Source organism: Papilio machaon, chromosome 27 (genome assembly GCF_912999745.1).
Source record: "Papilio machaon chromosome 27, ilPapMach1.1, whole genome shotgun sequence".
In the NCBI taxonomy this organism is placed as follows: domain Eukaryota; kingdom Metazoa; phylum Arthropoda; class Insecta; order Lepidoptera; family Papilionidae; genus Papilio; species Papilio machaon.
This window is the reverse complement of record NC_060012.1, coordinates 1,373,451-1,399,689: the sequence shown is the minus strand read 5'-3', so window position 1 is coordinate 1,399,689 and position 26,239 is coordinate 1,373,451. Positions and strand designations below refer to the sequence as shown.

The 26,239-nt window shown below is 34.1% G+C and overlaps 1 protein-coding gene across 1 annotated transcript in view; it reads left to right on the top strand.

Moving 5' to 3' along the window:
* LOC106708114 (ribosomal protein S6 kinase alpha-4) overlaps positions 1–26,239 on the top strand; it is a 76,593-nt gene that overhangs the window by 16,635 nt on the left and 33,719 nt on the right. The window contains exons 3-6 of the mRNA XM_045684723.1: positions 17,062–17,195; positions 17,912–17,996; positions 24,748–24,863; positions 25,336–25,524. Of these exons, the coding sequence (XP_045540679.1) occupies positions 17,062–17,195; positions 17,912–17,996; positions 24,748–24,863; positions 25,336–25,524 (524 nt within the window). The remainder of the gene's footprint in view (positions 1–17,061; positions 17,196–17,911; positions 17,997–24,747; positions 24,864–25,335; positions 25,525–26,239) is intronic.

Below are 26,239 nucleotides of genomic sequence, written 5' to 3'. Positions count from 1 at the left end.
GCCCGCGACTCCGTCCGAGCGTAATTAAAAAAACTTAATATGCCTATGTGTTCTTCCAGACTATGTTTTATATCAGTGCCAAATTTCATCAAGACCCGTTAAGCTGTTCCGGAGATACCTACAAACATTCGCATTTATAAAATTAGTACGATTAGGTTATTTATTCTATTTATGGAGGCTTCCGTGGTTGGTTACACTTTAAAATTTTAACATGTTAGTATTAATAGTCGTTTCGTCAATGATCTATGTTTTCCTCACTTTATAATTATATAATTAAAAGTTGAGTCAAATATGTTAATCACAATATTTAACAGTGAACTTTATTATTAGGTGATTACCATTTCTTTGTTATTATTGTGTCCATCTGAACATTATGATAAGAGTTAATTAAAACAATTCAATTGACTTCCGTTTCCGTTGAAACTAGAATGGTTTTTATATATATGCCATGTCCCTCATTAAAATGAAAAATTTATAATATTAATTAGAGAAATAAGTCACAATTAGGTATTCGAAATTTATAAGATAGGGCTTTGGATTTTCGGTCGTTGATCCCATGGGCGTGTCTTGTAACAGTATTTTTTATGGAAATGGAATCATATCGGACTTTTACGAGATTGCAGCTCGTATTTTAATAGTCTATTAGTTATATTAACTTACGAACTGAAGTACCATGAGAAGGTAATTTATAAATATATTAGCTGTCGCCCGCGATTCCGTTCGCGTGCAGGTAAAAAAATACTTAATTGGGGTATGAAAAGTAGATAGTAGCCGATTCTCAGACCTATTGAATATGCATATAATTTTTTTTTTAAATCGGTCAAGCCGTTTCGAAGGAGTACAGTAACTAACATTGTGACACGAGAATTTTATATATAAGATTTGAAATAATATATAACAATACATTTGTCAGTTTATAACAGACATCCAAAAGGATGAGGTTGTCAATCTGTATATATTTATTACTTGAGATGTATGATAACATGTTTTGTGTGAGTGTTTCGATAGTGTAAACGGTAGACTGTCTAGTGTTTTATTATGATTTTTTGTAAAAGAAAATTTTGTATTGTTAACGATTTAATTCGTTTGTAGACGTGATATAAAAATTACAATTTATTCGAGTGACTTGGGACAGTAATGTTTTTCTTGTGTATGTATATTTTATGTATGTCAATTCCATTTGACCTCCTGTAGCTTAGACGATATTGTCGAATAAGTTGTCATTCGTTTTGTATGTTGAAATGCTGTACATTCAGTTGTGTTTTTTTCTTAATTTACAACTAGGTTTATTTCTGGGATATATGTAAAAAAGAAAAGTAACACATATTGTTAGTATAAAATTGACGCTAATCGATTTTATGGCTTGGTGAATAAGGAAATGCTGTTAATTGCTATCGACCTTGTATGAAGCTACTCATGTTTTACTTGAAGAAAACTTGTCGACTTGTGGCTATGTTTTAAAACAACTTTGTGGTTATTTTGATATATAATTTATCATATATTTTTAACCATGAGTTTTGTTAGTAATATATCTTGGATTTTGATTACTTTCGCCTTTTGTTAAATGTCCCTTGTATTGAGGTCGTCTAGATGTGTATTGTTATTTAGATCCAGTTTAAACACGTCAATAATTGAATTAAAAAAAAGACTTATGATGTTTTGAATGTAATTTTTGTCAAGTTTTTTGATTATTGCTTTTGTGGTTTACCATTTAATTCTGTGACGTCATTGAATCGAGGTCTTATTGTGCACTGGTATTATTAATTTTTCGATAAACTGTACCTTTTACATTCTTAAATAACTATAGGCTAAAGAACTATACTTTATACAAAAGAAATTGAACTCTTAAACTATTGAACATAAGGTTAAATATATTCTGAACAACTATGTGAGTTGTAATTTGTTTGTACTTAAAGGATAGCCCATTTGTGACTAAAATAGACGCAGTGCTGTAAGTTTAAATTCAAGTGTTTGATAATTTAAAATTACTTCTCACTAATATTATAAATGCGAATTTTTGGATGGATGTTTGTTAGAAGGTATCTCCAGAATGACTGTATGGATCTTGCTAAGATTTGGCATAGATGTAGAACATATTCCGGAAGAACACATAGACTAATTAAGTTCTTTTTAATCCGCGCGGACGGATTCGCTGGCGACAGCTAGTTTAATATATTTAATCGCGTGATTAAATTATCAGATTTTATGGGTCAATGGTACCATAATTTATAATACATAATACAGTATTATAAAATAATATTTCATCTTTGAAATATGCATTTTAATAAAGTAATAAACTAAAAGTAAATAAAACATAGAACCATATAAAATGGCTGCTGCACTAAGAATGTAATGTGAATGTATGTACTCGCCCTGTACAAAACCACCGCCAAACAGAAGACACGCCGACTGATGAGTTATATACAACTACATAGGACTAATAGTTAGTCCTATTGTACACTTATTGTACCTTAGTATGTCTATACATCATACTAATATTATAAATGCGAATGTTAAGATGAATGGATGGATGTTTGTTTGAAGGTATCTCCAGAACGGCTGCGTGGATATCGATGAAATTAAGTGTAGAGGTAGAGCATAGCCTGGAAGAACACATAGGCTTTATTTAATTCCGAAAATAGTTACGATTCTCGTGAGATACGTTTATAATGTTGTAAAGAGGATAGATTGTTTGTTTGCATTGAATTGGTTCCGATACTGAACCGATTTGATAATTTCTTTCACTGTTGGGATGCTTCACTATCCCCGGGTGATATAGGCTATTTATTTCTAGTTTTTTTTTAATTCCGTGCGTTTGAACTTATTGGTAACTACTAGTTCCTTAACTGAAAAAAAAAATACACCGATTGTTAAAAAAAATATAATGTTTTCAATTATATAGTAAACTGTTCAATTAGCGAGTAATTGTTACAATATCTTTTTCGTTATCTGTCTTTCCGGGGAAAAGTATAATTAAAGGAATCTTTTCTTACGTTCATATTTAAGTTATATTCGTTGCGTGATCTTTTAATTACGTATTATCTTACATTGAACAGTCTGTCCGTCCTGGTGTCAGGTTTCGGGTTCGATCTCGTAACTTGCAATGTCAACGTTTGCTTGGTCACTGACCTGCCTCAACAATTCGGCGCATGTCCTTTGCGCATCTCACACATAAGCCAAATGTGTCGGAAGTTACTAAGACAGATTTGTTTCAAATTTGAACTTTATTATTATGATGTAGAATTGATTATTAAGTAAATCGTCTATGTTGATCTGATGTTTGTGTATTGGGTGTTGCGGTTTGTAACTGCAATTTCACTGCTAAAACATCTGTATAAAATACCTATATTATCTCTATTTTTGGTTCCTTATCGCGCGTTGTGAAAGGGGGCTAGACGGAAAAAATTCTTACGAAAAGTTGTCACGACACTTTTTGCTATAGTATGTTAACGACGAATGAGCGCTACTTCACCATGGCAACGACGTGACAATATATAACGAAAATTCATAGAAATAAAATGTATTTCTTGTGAAGACTTAAGTTTTTTATTCATAGAATAAACATTGGTTCCTTCACTAATTAATTGAAAGGAACTTCGTTCCATCCGGGTTTCCCAACACACCTCTCAAGTTTTTTTTTTAATAGAATGGGAAGGATGGTTGTATGTTTTATTCTAGTAATTTGACAACGGAAACACATAGTAATGCTTTGTAATGGTAAACACGATCAACAACAGATTAACATGTCTCACAAAAGATACTCAACCACTAATAAAAGTGATATAAAGTTCTTAGACCAATTATGTCTGTGATGCGATAATATAGCGTATTATGATAGCATAGCACTGTAAAATAGTATAGTCATGGTGAAGAAACGAAGCTGGTTATGATTGATCAATTAATTGTTAATTTAACAAATGTCATGATTACCTTGCTGATTTTACGGGTTTTTATCCTTTTTGTTAAAAATGTTAACTTGAATGAGTATTTAAAAGATATAGTGATAATCAATGGTTCCCGCGTAAACTATGGTAAGTCGCAATTTTGTGATTTACCAGATGTTTTATGTTATTTTTTCGTTGGGAAGAAAAATAATTTTCGATTTTGTTTGTTTATTGCATGTTCATGTTTTATGCGTTGTAAATAATCATATTAATGTTAATGTCTTGATAAATTTGCGTTTCAAATATACGATAGTTTACGTTGGAGCCATCGTTTTACACTGCCCCGACACTGGTATTGACAAATATTGGAACGAAGTTCCTTATCGCGCGTTGTGAAAGGGGGCTAGACGGAAAAAAATCTTACGAAAAGTTGTCACGACACTTTTTGCTATAGTAAGTATGATAACGACGAATGAGCGCTACTTCACCGTGGCAACGACGTGACAATATATAACGAAAATTCATAGAAATAAAATGTACTTCTTGTGAAGACTTAAGTTGTTTATTCATAGAATAAACATTGGTTCCTTCACTAATTAATCGAAAGGAACTTCGTTCCATCCGTGTGTCCCTTGACACCTCTCAAGTTTTTTTGTTGTTTCTATTGTTTTCAAACGTATAAGAGAAATGACAGTCTGAAACATCGGGCGTAGATCAACAATGGAATCCAACAGGCAATATGATGGTGACATTTATTATGTGAAGCTTTTAAAAAATCTAATTGGTATTAGATTTTAAAACCATATACTTATTTCTTTTGAAATTAATCTTGCCAGCTTAATCGGTACTGAACGTGTTGAACTGTCGTATATGTTACGGTTCAAAATATTCGTGTATCACTTTAGTCATAATGCAAAACGTCTGGGATACTTCAGTGTTGAGGGTCGCAGTGCGTTGACACTACCACCCGTGCGCTGGAGATAACGTTCGATCCCCTAGCCGTGCCCCCGATATGGTTATTTCGATCTCTCCGCTACGGTGACCATGATATACTAGAACACATCCGACGAAAAGAGTTACAAGAGAGGGAACTCTTAAGAGATGTAACTATTTTCGTCGGATGGACCATTTCAGTCATGCTTAACCATGTCATTACTTTCTAAATGCAAAACTGATTATATTCAAGAAGCTATTACCGATTTCAACGCGTTATTACAACAAATACGTAGATAAATAACGATATTTTATGGTGTGGTTTCGTAAACATAAATGATAATATTTGGAAATATCACAATAATTTATAAAGTATAAAAAAAATCACCTTTTTTATCTCCTAAACATGAAGCTAAAGGTATTATAAACATGTAAACGCATGGTCACCCTAATAAGTAGAGTTGTCTTTATAAGTGATCTTTTACTTTTTGTAAATTAACAAAGAACGGAACTTCTTAGTTTTGTTCTTATTTTAACCTTTATTATTTAAGCTGTTATAACTTTACGTAATATAAGCAATAGTAAATCGTAGGCTTGTGTGTTATTTTTTTGCTAGATTTTAATTTTACTCTTTCATTTTCATTGGTTTTTTAGCCTAGAGGGCCTAGCACGTAAATTCCTGAAAACGTTTTCGTAACGTAACAGATGAAAGTATTATGATTGGTGCACAGTAAAGGAAATCAACAAATCTCATTAATTTTGACATATATTGTCGATGATGTTACAAAGGCACGTGTCGTATATATTCGTTTTAGACCCTCAGAACCAATGTGTCAATGCAGGGAATAATTTTTACTCTATATTTCAATTTATATGAGACAGCTATTTTCTTTTGAGAAGACAATTTTTGTTCAGTGCAATCTTACTAATAAATGCGAATGTTTAGATGGATGGATGTTTGTTACGAGATATCTCCAGAACGGTTGAACGAATCTCGATGAAATTTGGCTTAGATGTAGAATGTAGTCTTGAAGATCACATTGGCTACTAATTACGTTTTTTTTTTTCGCGGGGACGGCTTTGCGGGCGACAGCTAGTAAGTTATATAAATTTACCCTTTGGTAATGTACGGAGTAATATGAATAGTGGCTTTAATATTGGCACTTTTATAACCAAGAATTTAAGTATTTACTATACCATAAAAGTTATTACGAACGATATTATACCTTCATTTTTGCAATTTAAAAGAGATATATGCATTATTTTGCCACCCTTTCTTAAAAGAAAAGGATGGACTATTTTTATGATGTATTTGCAGTCTTTATACATTCCTCTTTGGTATGGAAAAAAGTATCTAGGGGAATCTTTTCCTATAATTATTTGCTCATATATGCCTCTTTATAGATCTCTTCTTGAGATCTGTGCAAAGACAGTAAACTATAAAATTTAAATTTTATTTTCAATGTTGACGGTCTAGTGATAATGTTAGATTATCTATATATATATATATATATAAATAAAAGAAAGTCGTGTTATTTACACTATTTATAACTCAAGAACGGCTGAATCGATTTGACTGAAAAATGGTGGGCATGTAGCTTAGAACCAGGAAACGCACATAGGATAATTTTTACCCCGTTTTCTATTTTTTATTCCGCGCGGACGGAGTCGCGGGTAAAAGCTAGTTTAATAATATATCTTAATAAATCACGGTAGAGGTAGGCCTAGGAAGAGATGCATGGATTGCGTTAAAGGTGACATGATCAACAAGGGGGTGACAATGGAGATGTCGGCAGACAGATTGATTTGGAGGACGGAAACCACGTGCACCGACCCTACGTAAGTGGGACAAAGTCAGGGAGATGATGATGAGTAAAGAAGTAGAAATGTGCCTAGCCATTATCGCCTCAGATCTCAGATGCAAAAGTGTAAAATAAGATATATTATATGGAAATTAATCCGGTAGTAAAATTCAGTATTTAAATTAAACATCATTCATACTTGGGATTGCGATTTAAAATTTTTTCCCTCTTTTAAATTCAGTGCCTCAAATTAAGATGCTGATTCTCTTTAGTGGTGAATTTTAACAAAAACGCTTTCGTGAAATGGACGGGGTTATGCAAAGTAGTTGAGATCTTGGAAAGCGCGTTGTTAAGAGCTTTTTGAATTAATTTTATTTAATACTTTATGCTGTCTAACTTTGCGATTTAGTGATATCTTGAATCTTTTGAACATACTTTGTGTCATTTTTGTATTTAGGTAGACGAATTATAATTTGTTTCATTTTAAAAAAGTTCCGTATTATTATCGTAAGGTATCATTACATGTTACTCGATTATAATTCAATATTATTTGTAGTTTCAATATCATTAAATATCATTTAATACAAAGGAGATATTAACAATAATTATTTAAAAAATCATGGGTAGTCTTGCATAAGTGCATGGTTGTTCAGTCACTTTTAATTAGTTCATTAACTTCAACTTTAACAAATTAAAAAGCCAAAGATCAACGCCCGTACCATCGTAAAGGTTTTAATTTTAAAAAATCACCCTCGCTGACCATGTGTTGTAAAAAATTTGCATTTATAATCGGCGAATGGTCATAACGCACATCCGCTCTGTTGCGTGGCCGGGGCGTGAATGTGACGGTGCACGCGATTGGGGCCCGCAGCAACTGGCCGACGCCACCTGTGCGCATCCATGCTAACGACATAATTGACCGGTCAAATTGTAACGTTTAGTGTCTGTACTCATAGATTTTTTTGAGAAAAGACTTTATTTTTTTCGGTAACTAATAGACTAGATTCCTCACAAATTAAGTTATTAAAGCCATTTAAAATTAAAAAGTCTGCTTATGTAATTTCGTATAAAAGATTCAATTTAGAGAAGATGATTATGTACTAGGGGACACCCGCGACTTCTTTAGACAGAATTTTAAAAAAGATGTTACATTCCCTCCAAAGTCTCGTCAAAATAGGTCCAGCGGTTCTGGAGATTACCCGGCCTTGCAGACAGACAGATACACAAAAATTTAATGTCATGATGACTTGTTTATATCGAAGGTTTAATTTAGTTTGACCCCTCATTATTGTGAGAGGTCATGGACATTAGTCATGTGAATTTTACATAGGAGATATAAGGGTCAATTATTTGACAAGGGTTTCCAGGGTTTATTTGATCGTTCTGTTGTGATCACCTGTAACATATTAGGTCCTTACATATGAAATTGGCGTTTTTCGTACTGGCCACTTTAATCACGAATTTCTCCTCTTTGGTAAGGAATTCCAAATTCAAATTTGTACAGCTATAGACTCATGTATTTTTGGTTCGATGACCGTCATTCATTTGTTTTTTTTCTTCTGTTTTTTTCTGTTTGCGTCACTCATTTTACAAAATGGAAAACTTAAAATATCGCATTATTTACGAGTACGAGTTCCGCCGTGGCACTAGTGCTGCGGAAACGACTCGAAGGGTGAATGATGTGTATGGCGGTCGTGTTGCAAAAGAAAACACAGTTCGTTTTTGGTTCCAACGTTTTCGTTCTGGAAATTTCGATCTGCAGAACAAGCCCCGTGGACGGCCTGAGACTCAAGTTGATAATGAAGAGTTGAAGGCTATTGTGGAAGCGGATCCATCGCAAACCACGTCTGAGTTAGCTGCAGGCTGCGATGTTAGTGATAAAAATGTTTTAATTCACTTGAAGCAAATTGGGAAGATTAAAAAGCTTGAAAGGTGGGTACTTCACGAATTGACTGAAGCAAACCGGCAAACGCGCGTCGACTGTTGCGTTACATTACTAAACCGGCACAATAATGAAGGTATTTTAAACCGAATCATTACCTGTGATGAAAAATGGGTTCTTTACGATAATCGGAAGCGCTCAGCGCAATGGTTGGATCCTGGCCAGCCAGCCAAATCCTGCCCCAAGCGAAAATTAACCCCAAAAAAGTTACTTGTAAGCGTTTAGTGGACTAGTGCCGGTATTGTTAATTACAGTTTTCTCAAATCTGGCCAGACTATTACGGCTGATGTCTATTGTCAGCAATTGCAAACCATGATGGAAAAGCTAGCGGCTAAACAACCTAGGCTGGTCAATCGCTCCACGCCACTGCTGCTTCACGACAACGCTAGACCACACACTACGCAACAGACGGCTACTAAATTAGAAGAGCTTCAATTGGAAAGTCTATGACATCCTCCGTACTCCCCGGACCGTACTCCAACAGATTACTATTTTTTTCGAAATTTGGATAACTTCTTGCAAGGGAAAAAATTCAACTCCGATGGGGCAGTCCAAATCGCCTTCAAAGATTTTAGTGATTCCCGTCCGACTGGTTTTTTTAGTAAAGGGATCAATGAAACTACCTATGAGATGGCAAAAGTGCATAGAAAATAATGGTTCATACTTTGATTAATTAAATATATTATATTAAAAAATATTCGACTTTTTGTTCCTCCCATACAAAACGCCAATTTCATATGTAAGGACCTAATATTTTATAGAGTGAGCTGTCATTCGTTATGTATTCTCCCACGGAGTACAACGACGTGCTACTTGTTCTTAATTCTATGCAGTGTACCTAGCACGCATATTAGTGACTATCGTTATCGACAAAAGTTGTATATCCGGCGTAAAGTACACCAAAAATCTCATACTAATTTTAACATAACTGACGATGGCGATATGAAGGCGCTTGTCGAAAATGTTCGTGCTAGGTCCACAGTACTGTTACGTTATTGCGTATAATTCGTCAGTGACCCAGTCGATATTTTGATATTAGCCTAAACAAACGTTACATATAAATTCTCTGTGTAGCTTGATCTATGACGTTAAATACACTCGTCTCGCAATATAGTTATTTTCATGTCGCACTTGTAAATATTATCTGTTTTTGTTTTTTTGCTTTTATCTTTATATAGGGTAATGATATGATATTAAAATTCATGTTTTGTCAGTATTGACTTCACGAGACAGAGTTAATGGCTGATAAGTGTTAAAGAAAGAGATGGTGACTGTTTCTAGAATATTCGGTGATATGTTTTATTCTATTTTTGTTTACTTAAGTTGTGACTTTAAAGATCATTTTATAGAATTCTTATAAAGGTTGTATTTACATAAAAAGGCGAAAGATGTTTAAAAAATACGTAGGTTTATACATTTCAGGCTTGTCGTATAACCTTTTTGATTTATTAGGATTAATGGACTTCAACTAGTCTAAAAATAAACGTATATTTATTTTAATGGACCTCACCGTGTTTATTTTTAATTAAAATGACTATTATTTCTTGATTTTTCGTTGTTTTATTGAATAAAATAATTTTATTTAATTTTATCCAAATTTCAAGGCCATCTGTCTGTGACATTTATAATTATTTACGTGATAGACTAGTAAAGTAATAAAATGATATGTAATACACTACAGATCGTCCGGGGTCACATTGTGGGCCGATGACGCGGCCAGGTGCCGTGTTTTTTGTACCCCCTCCCTCAGCCCCCACTCGGGCAGATGCTCTTAGGGTTGTTTACCTCGCGTGTACTAATAAAAGCGATGTATAATATTAGTGATTTAAGATTATTGTATAATGTTTAGTTGATGTAAGGATTAACACAGATTGTTAAGTTGGTATTCAGTTTTCATATTTGTTACAGTTTTAAGGCAACCAAATAGATGGTAAAATGTTTACAAGATTTAAGAAAGAGATTTTATTCTATTAGGAACTAGCTTTTACCCGCGACTCCGTCCGCGCGGAATAAAAAATAAAAAACGGGGTAAAAATTATCCTATGTGCGTTTCCTGGTTCTAAGCTACCTGCTCACTAATTTTCAGTCAAATCGATTCAGCCGTTCTTGAGTTATAAATAGTGTAACTAACACGACTTTCTTTTATATAAATAGATATATATAAAGAGATGTATACATTTCTTTATGCAAGATTATTGTGACGGAAAGTTGAGATTTGTAAAATATTTAGCCTCAGTCAACTTTTACTCTCTTGTAACTCTTTAGGGCAGGCTTGATAGATTATTTTTATAACACGTGTTCTTTTAACAACTGGTTCAATGTCTGGAATCGTTGCCCTTAAAGCCTATAGGAGATGAACTCTAAAATGCCGCCCTCCAAAGCTCGGCTACGCACCCCAAAGGTCTTCGCCCTAAGCGACCCCTTAAGGTTCTTGTCCTGCGTTATTTGAAAAGCCTCTAAGATCTTTTAACTTTATATATTTAAATTATTTGATATTGAAACGCGTAGATTAATGTATCTTAACCTTCGAACTTGGTGAAGTGGTCTTTTATTTCACGAAACAAACCACATTTCAAATAAGGAATTAATAAAAAAAAATATTTCAATTATTTAATGATTGATGATACTCTATTGAAAGTGTTTTTAATTCGTTTAATCTTATTCAACTGCAACAAGCAAATCTTTTCCCTAATGTCTATATCATTATCATCAACCTAAATATATACCCCCAGTGGCTCACAGCCTAAGATAGGGGTGACTGTAGTCAATGCTGACCTAGTGCGGGTTGACTTCACACATATCTTTAAATTTCTTCTCAGATATGTGCAGATATTCTTCAACGTAAGAACGTCGGATGTCACTTATTTTATAAATATTGCTTGTATTTTTTTTAATTTATACAAAACTAATAGATCCGTATTATTTAGTTTTAAATGTTTGGCGATCAGACGCCGCAATAAGTTGTTCTAGAATATATGTAAGGAATAGCGATACATATCATTTATTTTGTTGTACTCATTAAAAGTAACAATTGGTGTACGTCACACGTCAATGTCCTTTGCTGAACAAAATTTGCATATTATCGCCTCGTTGGTTGTAAGTTTAAATGAGGATAGTTGTGTAGGGTAGCAACTGTCTCGTTATTTAATATTGTTCAGTTTAGTGACTATTGAAATTGAGTGGCTCAAACTGGGAACTACGTCTTTATAGAAGACTGGCGTTTATACCACTTTTCTCTGGAATCCTAGTACTTTTTGATGTTCCCAAGCGTTCTAATCATATATATGACATCATATCATCATATATTTTGTTGGTGTGTGGTCTGGTTTTAATAGGCTAGGGCAATTCCGTGTGGACGTCGTAAGATGATAAAGATTTGTCTTGTTACGATCTGTACAAGACTCACTGTCATTTGGCCATTATTGGAACGAAGTTCCTTATCGCGCGTTGTGAAAGGGGGCTAGACGGAAAAAATTCTTACGAAAAGTTGTCACGACACTTTTTGCTATAGTATGTTAACGACGAATGAGCGCTACTTCACCATGGCAACGACGTGACAATATATAACGAAAATTCATAGAAATAAAATGTACTTCTTGTGAAGACTTAAGTTTTTATTCATAGAATAAACATTGGTTCCTTCACTAATTAATCGAAAGGAACTTCGTTCCATCCGGGTGTCCCTTGACACCTCTCAAGTTTTTTTTTTTAACCTATATTATATTTTCATTCAATAAGTGTTTTGTGTTATGTGCAAGAATGCATACGTAGTATTAGTTCTGGATTCAAACGTGTTTACTTCGATAACATTTGAAGTTCAGTGACCGTCCTTGTATCGGTATTTGTGTTGCTCCCGAAAGATGGAAACTTCTCATTGCCCCTCGATGAATTTGTCAGGTTATTGAACTGCGCTATCGAATACTCGTTTATCGTTTTTCGATCGATGATAAACTTGTATGTTGAACATGCAAATATAAAATCACCGGAAACATGGTTATAGGGTAAAAAGACCAGAGTGTCATGTTTCAATGTCTCTTTGAGGCACCACAATCCTACGTGTTCATTAGAGTCATCATCATCATCTCCTTGACCTTGTCCCTCCTACGTAGGGTCGGTGCACCAGGTTTCCGTTCTCCAAATGAATCTGCCGTCATCTCCATTGTCACCCCCTTCTTGATCATGTCATCTTTCACGCAATCCATCCATCTTTTCCTAGGCCTACCTCTACCGGTGTACCTCCACACTCATACTTAACTTTCTCTTTGTCACATGCGGTTCTTCCCTTCTCATGCCCATACCACGCTAACCTTTTAATTTTTAATTTTTCTACTACCGGTAAAAAACTTATAAAATAAACATGTTAATACAATGTCCTGTCTATCTTCTTTGTATGTTTGAATTTATCAATCTCTTGGATTTCAAATAAGCAACAGATGTTCCACATTAAGGAATATAATTCATGTCATTTAGATGCACGTAATATTTTATTGTTGAAACTTTGTTTGGTAGCTATTTTGACCCCTGAATCGTCTTACAATTACGATATGTTACCTACATATGTTGTTAAACCTTTCGAAAGGTCACGGTTTTAAAAAACTTGTATAATTTTTATAATTAACTCGAGATTCCGGCTCTTCAGCATCATCTTGCGTCCTTTGTATGCAGTTGGTACACTCGCGTAGATAATTGATTTTGTACAACAGAGTTTTTTTTTTTTTACCGTGGAAGCAGTTGTATAAAAAATGTTGTGAAATGATTATTGTTTAAAAAAAAACAGTCAACAAGATGTTAAGATCGTAATAAATTATACCATCAGATGGTATCTTTTATTATTATACTTTTTTTTTTCTGTTTACATTTATGTTCTGTAATAATGTCAAGGTTTTTAGTTTAGATGACTTTTTTTTACTTTAGACCATTCTATTGCGTTTATTGAATCTGTTTTTTTTTTTTCATTTTTATAAACACAAGTCATATGTCTGTTTCTTGTTTGTTCAATTCGCTGGAATTTTTGTATGTGACTGTACATTGTTACTTCCCGAAGCGATTACACCTGACCTCGTCTTGAGATTGATTCACGTAAGGTCGACCGCAATATACTTGTTGCGTATTTTTGGAAATTTGTAAGAAAGCGAGGTGGACGACCCGTATAGGTCGGGATACTTTGATTTTGTCGAGTTAACTCTGGATCGAGTAGGAAGGGAAGTTAAACTACTAGATGGAACTATGAACTGAAGTAGGAAGTCATTGGATATCTTAGTCGTATAACTTGAAGCATAATAACTTACTACTTACTTAGCTGCCCAATATACCTGTAAAAAAGATTTTTTTGTTTGCTAATTTTTTTTAGGATGTATATGGGGGATAAAATGAAAATCTTTGTATGAATTTCTATTTATTAGGTCCTTACATATGAAATTGGCGTTTTGTATGGGAGGAACAAAAAGTCGAATATTTTTAATATAATATATTTAATTAATCAAAGTATGAACCATTATTTTCTATGCACTTTTGCCATCTCATAGGTAGTTCATTGATCCCTTTACTAAAAAAACCAGTCGGACGGGAATCAATAAAATCTTTGAAGGCGATTTGGACTGCCCCATCGGAGTTGAATTTTTTCCCTTGCAAGAAGTTATCCAAATTTCGAAAAAAATGGTAATCTGTTGGAGCAAGGTCCGGAGAGTACGGAGGATGTCTTAGACTTTCCAATTGAAGCTCTTCTAATTTAGTAGCCGTCTGTTGCGCAGTGTGTGGTCTAGCGTTGTCGTGAAGCAGCAGTGGCGTGGAGCGATTGACCAGCCTAGGTTGTTTAGCCGCTAGCTTTTCCATCATGGTTTGCAATTGCTGACAATAGACATCAGCCGTAATAGTCTGGCCAGATTTGAGAAAACTGTAATGACCAATACCGGCACTAGTCCACCAAACGCTTACAAGTAACTTTTTTGGGGTTAATTTTCGCTTGGGGCAGGATTTGGCTGGCTGGCCAGGATCCAACCATTGCGCTGAGCGCTTCCGATTATCGTAAAGAACCCATTTTTCATCACAGGTAATGATTCGGTTTAAAATACCTTCATTATTGTGCCGGTTTAGTAATGTAACGCAACAGTCGACGCGCGTTTGCCGGTTTGCTTCGGTCAATTCGTGAGGTAACCACCTTTCAAGCTTTTTAATCTTCCCAATTTGCTTCAAGTGAATTAAAACAGTTTTATCACTAACATCGCAGCCTGCAGCTAACTCGGACGTGGTTTGCGATGGATCCGCATACACAATAGCCTTCAACTCTTCATTATCAACTTGAGTCTCAGACCGTCCACGGGGCTTGTTCTGCAGATCGAAATTTCCAGAACGAAAACGTTGAAACCAAAAACGAACTGTGTTTTCTTTTGCAACACGACCGCCATACACATCATTCACCCTTCGAGTTGTTTCCGCAGCACTATTGCCACGGCGGAACTCGTACTCGTAAATAATGCGATATTTTAAGTTTTCCATTTTGTAAAATGAGTGACGCAAACAGAAAAAAACAGAAGAAAAAAAACAAATGAATGACGGTCATCGAACCACAAATACATGAGTCTATAGCTGTACAAATTTGAATTTGGAATTCCTTACCAAAGAGGAGAAATTCGTGATTAAAGTGGCCAGTACGAAAAACGCCAATTTCATATGTAAGGACCTAATATTTTTCTAACCAGTGTTTGCTGTTTTCTCGTTTTTTCGCTACAATCCTAATAGTGAGGAATAACCAAACCGCCACAATGCAGTCGCTAGCACGACACAAACAAAGCGCACTTTTAATTATAGCTTTTTGTGCAAATGCCTCGCTTGCTGTTGTTAGGAAATGAAAATGCGTATGCGAATATAGTCTTTATTTACAATGCCTCGTACGCATTCTAATCTACGATTTATTTTTCAATACTGTATGGTGTAACTGAAATTAAAACCAACTGATTATGACGCTTTAAAAACGGTTAATCTCTTAGACCTCAATGTAACAAATGAATGTATGGAAAGCTCGACTACCATGAGTTTAGATTAAGAAAATATATATTAAAAAAAAACATATCAACCTTGTCTTTAACTTTTAAAAAAAAAAACTAAAGATGTCTATCTCTGTCTACACCAGTTAAGTAAAGCTACTATCTTACTAATATTATAAATGCGAATGTTTAGATGGATGGATGTTTGCATGTTTGTTTGAAGTTATCACCGAAATAACTGTATGGATCTTGATGAAATTTGGCACAGATGTAGAACATAGTCTATTTTTGGCTATTTTTTTTTTAATTCCGCGCGGACGGAATCAAAACCAAACCTTGTAAAGGTCAATAAAAGGACCATGATTTATCACTCGAAATACCTGTTCAAAAATTATTGATACCTCTTTTTGAACGTGAGAAGTGATACTGTTTTCATAGATGTGTTTCTGTGTAACCCCATGGTAACAGTCAATGTCAACACAACATACCATGAGTAGTGGTAATACAAGCTAAATCTCATCCGGACAGCTGGCGCGACCCGTAACTGGATACATCCGGTACTTACCCATCTCGGTCACAGGGCTTGGTGCACGCGATGATTATTACTAGTTAGTGAGATTAGTAATGTTTCCAATCGAGTAAACAATAAATATTGTTACAGGATTGTCCGCGCGGAATTAAAAAAAGGTCTTAAAATGTAGTCTATGTGTTTTTCCAGACTATGAACTACATCTGTGCCAAATTTCAATCAAGTTCCGTTGAGCTGTTTTTGAGATACCTTCAATCCATCCATCAAAATTTTCGCATCTATCTATCTTATATATATAAAAGAAAGTCGTGTTAGTTACACTATTTATAACTCAAGAACGGCTGAATCGATTTGACTGAAAATTGGTGGGCAGGTAGCTTAGAACCAGGAAAAGGACATAGGATAATTTTACCCCGTTTTCTATTTTTTCTTCCACGAGGACGGAGTCGCGGCTAAAAGCTTGTTTATAATATTAGTAAGATCTTTAAAAGAAATGTTATGATTTTTTGAGAATTATGTCCTTCGTACTTCAGGCAACGCAAATCTTTTTAGGATATCCTTGTATCGTATTAAACGCGCTTCGTACCCACAACATTGAATTGTCGACGCGAGTCTTCTTTTCGATCAATACCAGCGATTTACCATCTTAGCGACCATATGTCAACTGTATAGAATTGGTCCGCCATCTTGAAAATTTCAGCAACTTTTCTCTCGACGATCTTGACAGTTAGGTTGCGAGCGATTAAAGAACAAAATAACGGCGACGCGCGCTGTGAACCTCCATGACATTGTGTCGCGTAAGTCGCTTTACAACTAAAATCGTCGGGTTTCGAAATTTAAGTTGCCTTGTGTATGAAAGGCCTTAGGCGACAAAAATAAAATATAAAATGTTTATATCCTACTATAAGCTATTAATTAGTAAATACTAGAAATCTATTTCGGACAACTTAGTAACGGTTTATAATGTAAATCTTCTGTCTTGTTCTAGCTTACGGGAAAGTGTTCCTAGTTAGAAAGAGATGCGGCGTGGACGAGGGCAAGCTCTATGCGATGAAGGTTTTGAAGAAAGCTTCAATTGTACAGAAATTGAAGACCGCAGAACATACAAGGACCGAAAGACAGGTTAGTATTATGTCACCGAACATATCTGAACTTGGTTACTTTAAAAACTAACTAAGAGTTAGTTCATACTGAGTAAATATGTAAAAAGAAAACCAGTGTATAACGTGGGAACCGTTCGTTTTTGTGTTCTACCAAATTTTATCCGGATCCATAGAACCGCTCTGGAGATACTTCATAATAAACATCCATTTAAAAATTCACATTAAGGTTATTGCTGCAGGGATTAGTCAGTTAAGTACAGTTTTAGTGACCGTTAAATGTCTCTGATTGATATGTTTTTACATATTTAATTTAAAAACTAAATTGTTTAGTGTTGATATCCTATTTCCTGTAATTGTATTAACACAAGGGTTAAATACTGTAAGGTAACCCGACAACTAACAACGCTTATGAGATTAGATGTACGAACAGTACAGGCTTCAATCCACTTAATACACTCTATGCTCTTCTTACGTTGGTAACACTATTCGAATAATGTCTTACATTGTATTAACTAGGTAGAGCAAGTGGAAACGCACCTTTAAGGGTCTTTAGACACTGAAACATACTTACTAATCATTTCTTACTTGAAAATAATTGTAGGTCAACCATAATTCATCAATTTTTGGAACATTAAAAAATAATCTTTTAAAGCCAGATATTCCCTCACATGTGTTGTATTTTTAATAGTTTTTTTGATTATTTGAATGTAACTAATATTTATTTAATTCCGACAGGTTTTAGAGGCGGTGAGAGCGTGCCCCTTCCTTGTCACCCTACACTACGCCTTTCAAACAGACGCCAAGCTACATTTAATATTAGGTAAGTTGAATACAGACTAACTTTACCCTTTGACTATGGCTCGATTACATTGCCTTAGTGACTTGGTTTCAAGTGTGAGGACAAAAACATATTGATATACCCTTTATTCTTGTTGATAAAATAGAGATAATGATGTTGTTATTTTATACTAGCTGTCTCCCGCGACTCCGTCCGCGCGCAGTTAAAAAAAAATAATGAAAAATAGATGTTGGCCGATTCTCAGACCTACTGAATATGCTCACAAAATTTCATGAGAATCGGTCAAGCCGTTTCGGAGGAGTATGGCAACGAAAACTGTGACACGAGAATTTTATATATTAGACTAGCTTTTACCCGCGACTCCGACCGCGCGAAATAAAAAAAGTAGAAAACGGGGTAAAAATTATCCTATGTCCGTTTCCTGGTTCTGAGCTACCTCATCACCAAATTTCAGTCAAATCGATTCAGCCGTTCTTGAGTTATAAATAGTGTAACTAACACGACTTTCTTTTATATATATAGATATAAGTGTTTCTTTAGTGGGATTTTATGGTAGAGTATGAACGCGGTTATAGTTTATGATTTAACGGATTTGATAATTACATTAATTTACTTCCAAAATCTATATTCGATCTTTAATTACTTGTATATGAGGAAGTATTAAAATTGATACTTCACCTACTAAACATTCTATTTAAGACTGCTATTTCTATCCTTAGATTGCTTATTGAAGGAAAGAAATCAATCCTTAGAATTGCATTACAACAAATAATCTACATTATCTTTTTGTTACTTTGTTGATATCGTACCTTGCATTAGGAAGTACAGTCGTACGTCGTAAGACTCACGTATACAGGTTCTAGTATATATTTTATTGGATGTAATTCTGTCTCCTCATATATCTTGTACTTGGCCTGATACTAGATGATACTGGCGTAATTCAAACTGAACTAAATAATAAATTGTGTATTTTTAAAGAGATTGAATTTTTATACGAGTGTTTCGACACTGGGAAATAGATACTTAACAATGTTGAACCTTCTTTCTGTTTTTTTTTTTTAATTTATTGCTAGCTGTCCCCCGCGACTTCGTCCGCGCAATCTTTATATGTATACTATGTGTTCATCCACACTATGTTTTATATTCATGATAAATTTCATCGAGATCCGTTGACCCGTTTTAGAGATACCTTCTAACATCCATTGATCCATCTAAACATTCGCTTTTACCTTACTAATATTATAAATGCGAGTGTTTATATGCATAGATGAATGTAAGAGGGTATCTCAAAAACGGCTCAAGGGATCTCAATTAAATTTAGCATGCATATGCAGCATAGTCTGGAACACCACATAGGCTACATATCAAGTTTTTTTTTAATTCCGCGCGGACAGTCGCGGGCAACAGCTAGTAATAATATAAGTAAGATAGATTACTCGTTACTATATTTCAAGGTCCCTATACCCTAGGGCTGGTGGCTCGGTTTCAAGGTGACCTGTTATTGTGAAGGACAAACGTTATCCTTTTATAATTTACGGCCTAATTGAATTTCCAATAGTATTTAGTAAAGTACTTGTTTTTACTTTGGTCGGTTAATATATGCCATCTTGACTTTGCTAGGATTTGTTGATGTTTAATTATTTTTTACTGAAATTGTATGAAAACTGAAATATTTTATATGTTGTCTCTGTAATTCTCTTTGATTTTTTGTATGGATGCCGTGGTAGAACAAGCGGATAAGATGTTTCCACTCTTATATTGACACTAGAAATTGGTTTCGTTAGGAAGCTTTAAATAAATTATGGTATATTTCTTATTTTGCATGTATTTTACCCACAAGAAATGTTCAATGAAGTCATAAGACGCGCGATCAAATAATTTTGACTTAGTAATTATTTGAACTTTGAAATTTATTGATTGTCGGTGGCTCAGGGGTTAAGCACTTGACTTGCAATCTGCAGATCCTGGGTTCGAATCCCGCCATGTATCAATGTGTTTTTCGAGTTTCGATTTACATATGTACATTTATGCGACGTTCTTACCGTGAAGGAAAACATCGTGATTAAACCTGGACATATCTGAGAAAAAATTCAAAGATATGTGTGAAGTCGTCCAACCCGCACTGGGCCAGCGTAGTAGACTGGTGCCTAGTCACCACTAAATTAGGGTAGGCCCCTCGGTGGGGACGTATAGTGAGCTGATGATGATGAATTATTTGAACATCCCGTTGTGTATCAGTCGCGGTCTCTCCTCATATTATACCTATGTAAAAAAAAAAATTGTAGTGCATAATGAATTTTGTAATCAATGACGTGCCCAAAAATGTTGTATCTCGTACCATTGATTTGCCATCCCTGTTTATAAATTGTATTTCGACGTATTATCACTGTCTTGTTGTTTTTTTTTTTTTTTTATGAAAACAAACTCACCATTCTTGTCTGCCAGTGAAAGTGTTAAGTGATGTATCTAATAACAAGATGTTTTATGTAACCAGTGGTTCTAAAATTGAAAAGATACAGTTTCCGTATTGTCTTGTCTGTCAAATAATCGATCAAGACGATGGCTAAGCATGATTGATGTGATTCTGTACCCGATATTACTGACAAGCGGGTCAAGGGGAGCCTAGACTTACGCAAATTGACCACCTTTGTGCATAATACACTTTATTGTGTAGGTATTAAGGTTGCAATTACCTTGTAGTTTGTTATAATTGTAGATCAACTACCGTCTATTGTGTATTTCTTTGTACATTTTGTTCTGTTTTGATGGTTGCGACAATTTCTTTTAGCGCTATTAAGTCTAATTGGAACAGACAGGATTATAAATCGATGTTAACCATAGAATTGTTTAATTAATAAATAAGGCTATGTTGAACGAAAGCTATAATTTAAATAGATGTTTGGAACTCGAAGAAAAGCTAATTAGATCATTTTAAGGTATTGTTTCGTTGTTTAAAAACTTTAATACAAAAGCGTCTAATAACATGTATTTAGAGATCCAATGACTTCCCTTTTGAATGAATGATACAAACAAGTATAAGTCTGTAAAAAATCTTGAATGAATTCTTTAATACTCCTTGAGTAAATATTTTTTTCCTTAATACGTAGTGTATTCCTTATAGTACTTGAAGTAATAATACAAAAGTATCAATAAAAATAATATGTAGAAGATGTCGGAATCCCGCATAGAAACAATATAATAAACGATAATGTAGCGAACTGTTTCCATAGAAATTTTGACCTCGAGTACGATCATTACATTTACCTCTAACATGCTTTGCTAAACCCAAGGGAAATAACTTAATGCTGTACTGTTTATCCATAAATCCGCTAATAATGTAATGCTTATAAAATCACATTAGTTTCAAAGACACAAAATTGATTATCTATTAAGAGTAATAAAGTTGGAGTTTCTGTATGTAATAACGAAAAAAAAAAACATATTTCTTATTAATAATGGATTTGCGTTGATGTTAAGGAAAAAACAATTTTTTACATTTTTGTCTGTTTGTCTGTATATTTGTTCCGGATAAATTCCGGAACGGCTGGACCGATTTTGACGTGACTTGTATGGGAAGGTAGCTGATGCACGCGGGCATGTTATAGGCTAATGAAGTCACGGGCTTCCACTAGTATACTTATATTATTTCAAATTTGAACCCAAAACTTTTAAACAAAGAGATAATAAAATACATCTTTTATTCTCAAGTTCTATGATGTCTTCATACATTTTACCTATATCAATAACCACAAAATTACAAAATGTCGATTTAAAATGAATAGCGGAATTTTATTGTATATTCTTAACGTTTTTTATTTAAAAAATTTAGGTCTTGATTTGGTATTATTTCCTTACCAATGTTTTAGTCACAACCTTTTATATTTTTTAAAAATCTTTGAGTATATGTTACTTTATTGGTATATATAAACACTAAAACAATAACTCCAGTTACCACTACTTACGTTCCGCGGTGCATATTTCACAAGCGGAGCGATTTCCGTCGCCTTGACCTGTCGACGGACGCTCTGCTAGTCACCCCCCGCACCCTACCTTTTGTTCTTCGCTTGCACGTGTACTTTTGAGCGGTGACTTAAGATAGAGGATATAGTGGATAAGAAATGCAAATTATTAAAATTAATTGAATCTATAAACTTAGATGTTTTAGGATTAATGATTTCTTAATATGTTTGCAAGAATAAAGTACGAATCCTAATCGGACGCCAAATTGTTTTATTTTGATTAATGCTTATTTATCTAGTTAGTTTACTAGTCTATTGCATGTTGTTTAAAAGATATTCTTGTAAAAAAATTAATTAGAAACCTTTTCAAATATTGATATTTGGAAATATCTAAGAATATGTGACTGTTACAATAATAAAAAAACTTGAGAGGTGTGTTGGGACACCCGGATGGAACGAAGTTTCTTTCTATTAATTAGTGAAGGAACCAATGTTTATTTTATAAATAAAAAACTTAAGTCTTCACAAGAAGTAAATTTTATTTCTATGAATTTTCGTTATATATTGTCACGTCGTTGTCATTGTGAAGTAGCGCTCATTCGTCGTTAACATACTTACTATAGCAAAAAGTGTCGTGACAACTTTTCGTAAGAATTTTTTCCGTCTAGCCCCCTTTCACAACGCGCGATAAGGAACTTCGTTCCAATATATAGCTTAAAAAAATATCCGTGACACGCCATTTCTCAACACTTGGACCACACATAATCTTGCATCGTTGCACGTTGGGAAACTTTGTAATCTCATAGTATGTATTGTGCACTCTGTACACAATCTAACAGTAGCTAATCAAGTGTCTGCCACACTGTCATTACTGATCTACACACAATCACATTTGTGTTATATCAATTGATAACTACGATTTGTTGCTTTAAAAAAACAACTGCCTGAACTCCTGTGACACTCAAAGTGTTAATACGAATCTAATGAACACCTCACAAGTCAAAATTGATTCAGTTGTTTAAGGTCTAAGCTTGTGGTGTCAAACTCAATTTTACAGAGGGCCGTATATTAAATTTTTAGGTGGGCCAGATTGAAAAGGAAATGAAGTGAATTTTTATATCATTTTATTTATTCAATTAGAATCGAATGAAGTCTAAAAGCTCTGAAAAACATGATTCTTCTTTCCGTGATACATTGCGATTGCGGGCCATATCTTTGACATCACAAAGGAAGTCTAATACATAGTAACATACGTTCTTACCAAAATCATTAGTCTACTGAGTTAGTCAGCACTGATACCCAAAGTGATCCAGGTGGATCCCCTGAGCTCTATAGAAGAGCTGGCGGGTATTTATAATGGCGAGAAATTAAGGGTTCACAAATTGAAGAAATATAGAAGCAAGAGGGTTATCAAAAAAAGTAAAATCTTGAAAAAGGTCTTGTAGAATATTGGTCTTTGAAAGAAAGTTAAGTACAGCATTTGACCACTGTGCCGATGGTAGAGTTATTTTTAGGTCTATACACTTCATAGGCTTTTATACAATATGTCCAGTTGAATTAGTAATCCACATTCATTAAAATCCAATTTGAAATTAGTAATCCAATTTGGTTATAGTTTTTTTTTAGTTGAATTAAATATTTTCATCACGAAACACTTTTAACATTTATCTGCTCTACAAATAATTATTCTTTAACCAAATCACGAATCAAGTTTTTTTTTCTTTAATGTTTAATCTATACCTAAAGTTTAAGAACTGTGTCAAGGTCTTTTGAAATTCAATATATTGGATGAAGTACGTAATAATTTTATTTTATTGTTAACTTTAAATATTTGAATTTTATCATTTCATTGAAAAAAATCGAAAGACTAACGCTACGCTGCAGTGTACAATGTTAGAACATTAGAAAATACATAATGACAATATCATGACTAAATCCAAGAGCACACGAGCGATTTATCATAATAAGGAGCGTCTCCTGTACAATCGCGCACGAAAGTGTTAATGTAATTGAGAGAAGCAATAATAAAAATAGTTTGGTATTTAATAACATATCTTATTCATTGTAGCACATGATAGTATTGAATTTGTTATTTTTGTATTGTAATTTAAATATTTACATCTTCCTAATATTATAAATGCGAATGTAAAATCATCTAATTCTAACAAACATCCATCCATCAAAATATGGATAGAAGTTATCTCCAGAACGGCTACAGGTATTTCGATGATTTGGCTTAGATGTAGAACATAGTCTGGAAGAACACACAGGTTCTAATTAAGTTTTTTTCTAAATACCACCCGGACGGAGTCACGGGCGACAGGTTGTATAAATAAACACATTGGACTAATCATTAAATCAAAATATAAACTATAGTTATATGTATGATAATTGATTATGTAGCCGATTGTACACAGATCTGGGTCGAAATATCTAAGTGAGCGTTTGACCTAGTTGCGAGGGAGACGGCGATAAAAGTATAACACGAGACCTAAATGCAACTTGTTTTTTTTAACTTACGTTAAAACCTTACCGAAATACGGAACGAGAGAAAATGTTTACGGGATTTTGTACTTACTGTATTTAAAATCTTTAACATATTAATATCTAAGTTTTTCAATGATAATGCGAGGAATGATAATGTTCTTGTGAATGTTTCGTTGATGGAAATGCTCTTCGGTTATGATACCATCTTCTGTGGTTAGACATTCTTTCAAGGGTGAGATAAAGAAATTTGATGGTTTGGGATGATTCGGGAAGCATTGACTTTTTTTTGTTTACATTTATGCGTAATACTCGTTATCCTTTCGCAGATTACGTAGCTGGTGGCGAATTGTTCACACATCTATACCAGAGGGAACACTTCCATGAAAACGAGGTCCGGATATACATCGCAGAGATTATACTCGCACTTGAACAGTTGCATAAGGTGAGAAGTTGGTTATACGACAGAATTCGATAGGTCAATGAAACATAAGAGGGATGTTCTAAGTCTTATTACAACTTATTTTAGTTTATAGTTAAATCCAACTTCAGAACGGTTGAAATTTGATACTATAGAAGATTCTTGAAATAAATTTACAAGTTTATCCAAATCTAAATAGTTTTTGTTAACTTTAAAATGTTTAACGATCGTTGAATCTTCACAGTTGATTGCATTACTTTATCTAGGAAGTAGGAAGGTCAATAAAAAGTAAAGAAAACAAATTGGGAGATGCAATAATATAATTGATTCTGTCTATTCAGAGAATAGGAACAATTGAATTTAGTGACTTCGATTTCTTTTTTCCACTACTACTTAAGAATTTTTTAAAAGCTGATTTAGTTGATAACTAGAAAGTTGAGTAAAGATTCTAGTATTGGTTTATTGATTATTGATTCTAAATTCTTTTCTTCTCCAGCTCGGCATCATCTACCGAGACATCAAGTTAGAGAATATTCTACTGGATGCGGAAGGTCACATCGTGCTTACGGACTTCGGTCTATCCAAAGAGTTCTGCGGCGGAGAGAGTCGAGCGTACAGCTTCTGTGGTACCATCGAGTATATGGCGCCCGAGGTGGTCAGGAGTGGCAGCCAGGGTCATGATATTGTAAGTAAATTTTATTACTTTTTAAATTGTTGTTGGTGCTATTGATCCATTTCTTGTTTGTTTACTCTACCCCGGCCTTATCTTATACGGTTATGATGGCAATGGGTAGAAGATTTTGCAGAGGTGTAAAAATTATTGGTTGAGGCACAAAATTGCATTATGAATTTAACGAATTGTTTATGACGCATTTTTTTCCTGTCTTTACACTAAATAGTCAATTTATAAAGCTTTATCAAGAAAATCTTTTTCGTGGAAACACCTCGGCCTTCGTTATTACGTGTTTGTACGTGGAACTTAAGCTTTTCTGATAACTACTTGAATTGTAAATAAACCGTAACCCAATTATTATTGTGTTCAAAAAATGTTTAATCGTTTATTAACTTAATATTTATTGCATATTTAGACAAATTACTAATAGTATGTTAATAATAATATTTGCTGATCCTGGGTTAGATCTCGCCATGTACCTATGTGTTTTTCGATATACATATGTTCATTTATCCGACGTTCTGACGATATAGGTAAACATCGTGATGCAATTCAAAGATGTATGTGAAGTCAACCAACCCGCACTGGATGGTTGTCTATGACCTAGTCACCCCTAGTTTACGGTAGACTCCGAGCCCCTCAGTTGGACGTATAGAGAACTGATAATGATGTTGATGCACCCATCTTAAGAATACTATGTTATAGTATTCTGTTATCATTGATTTTT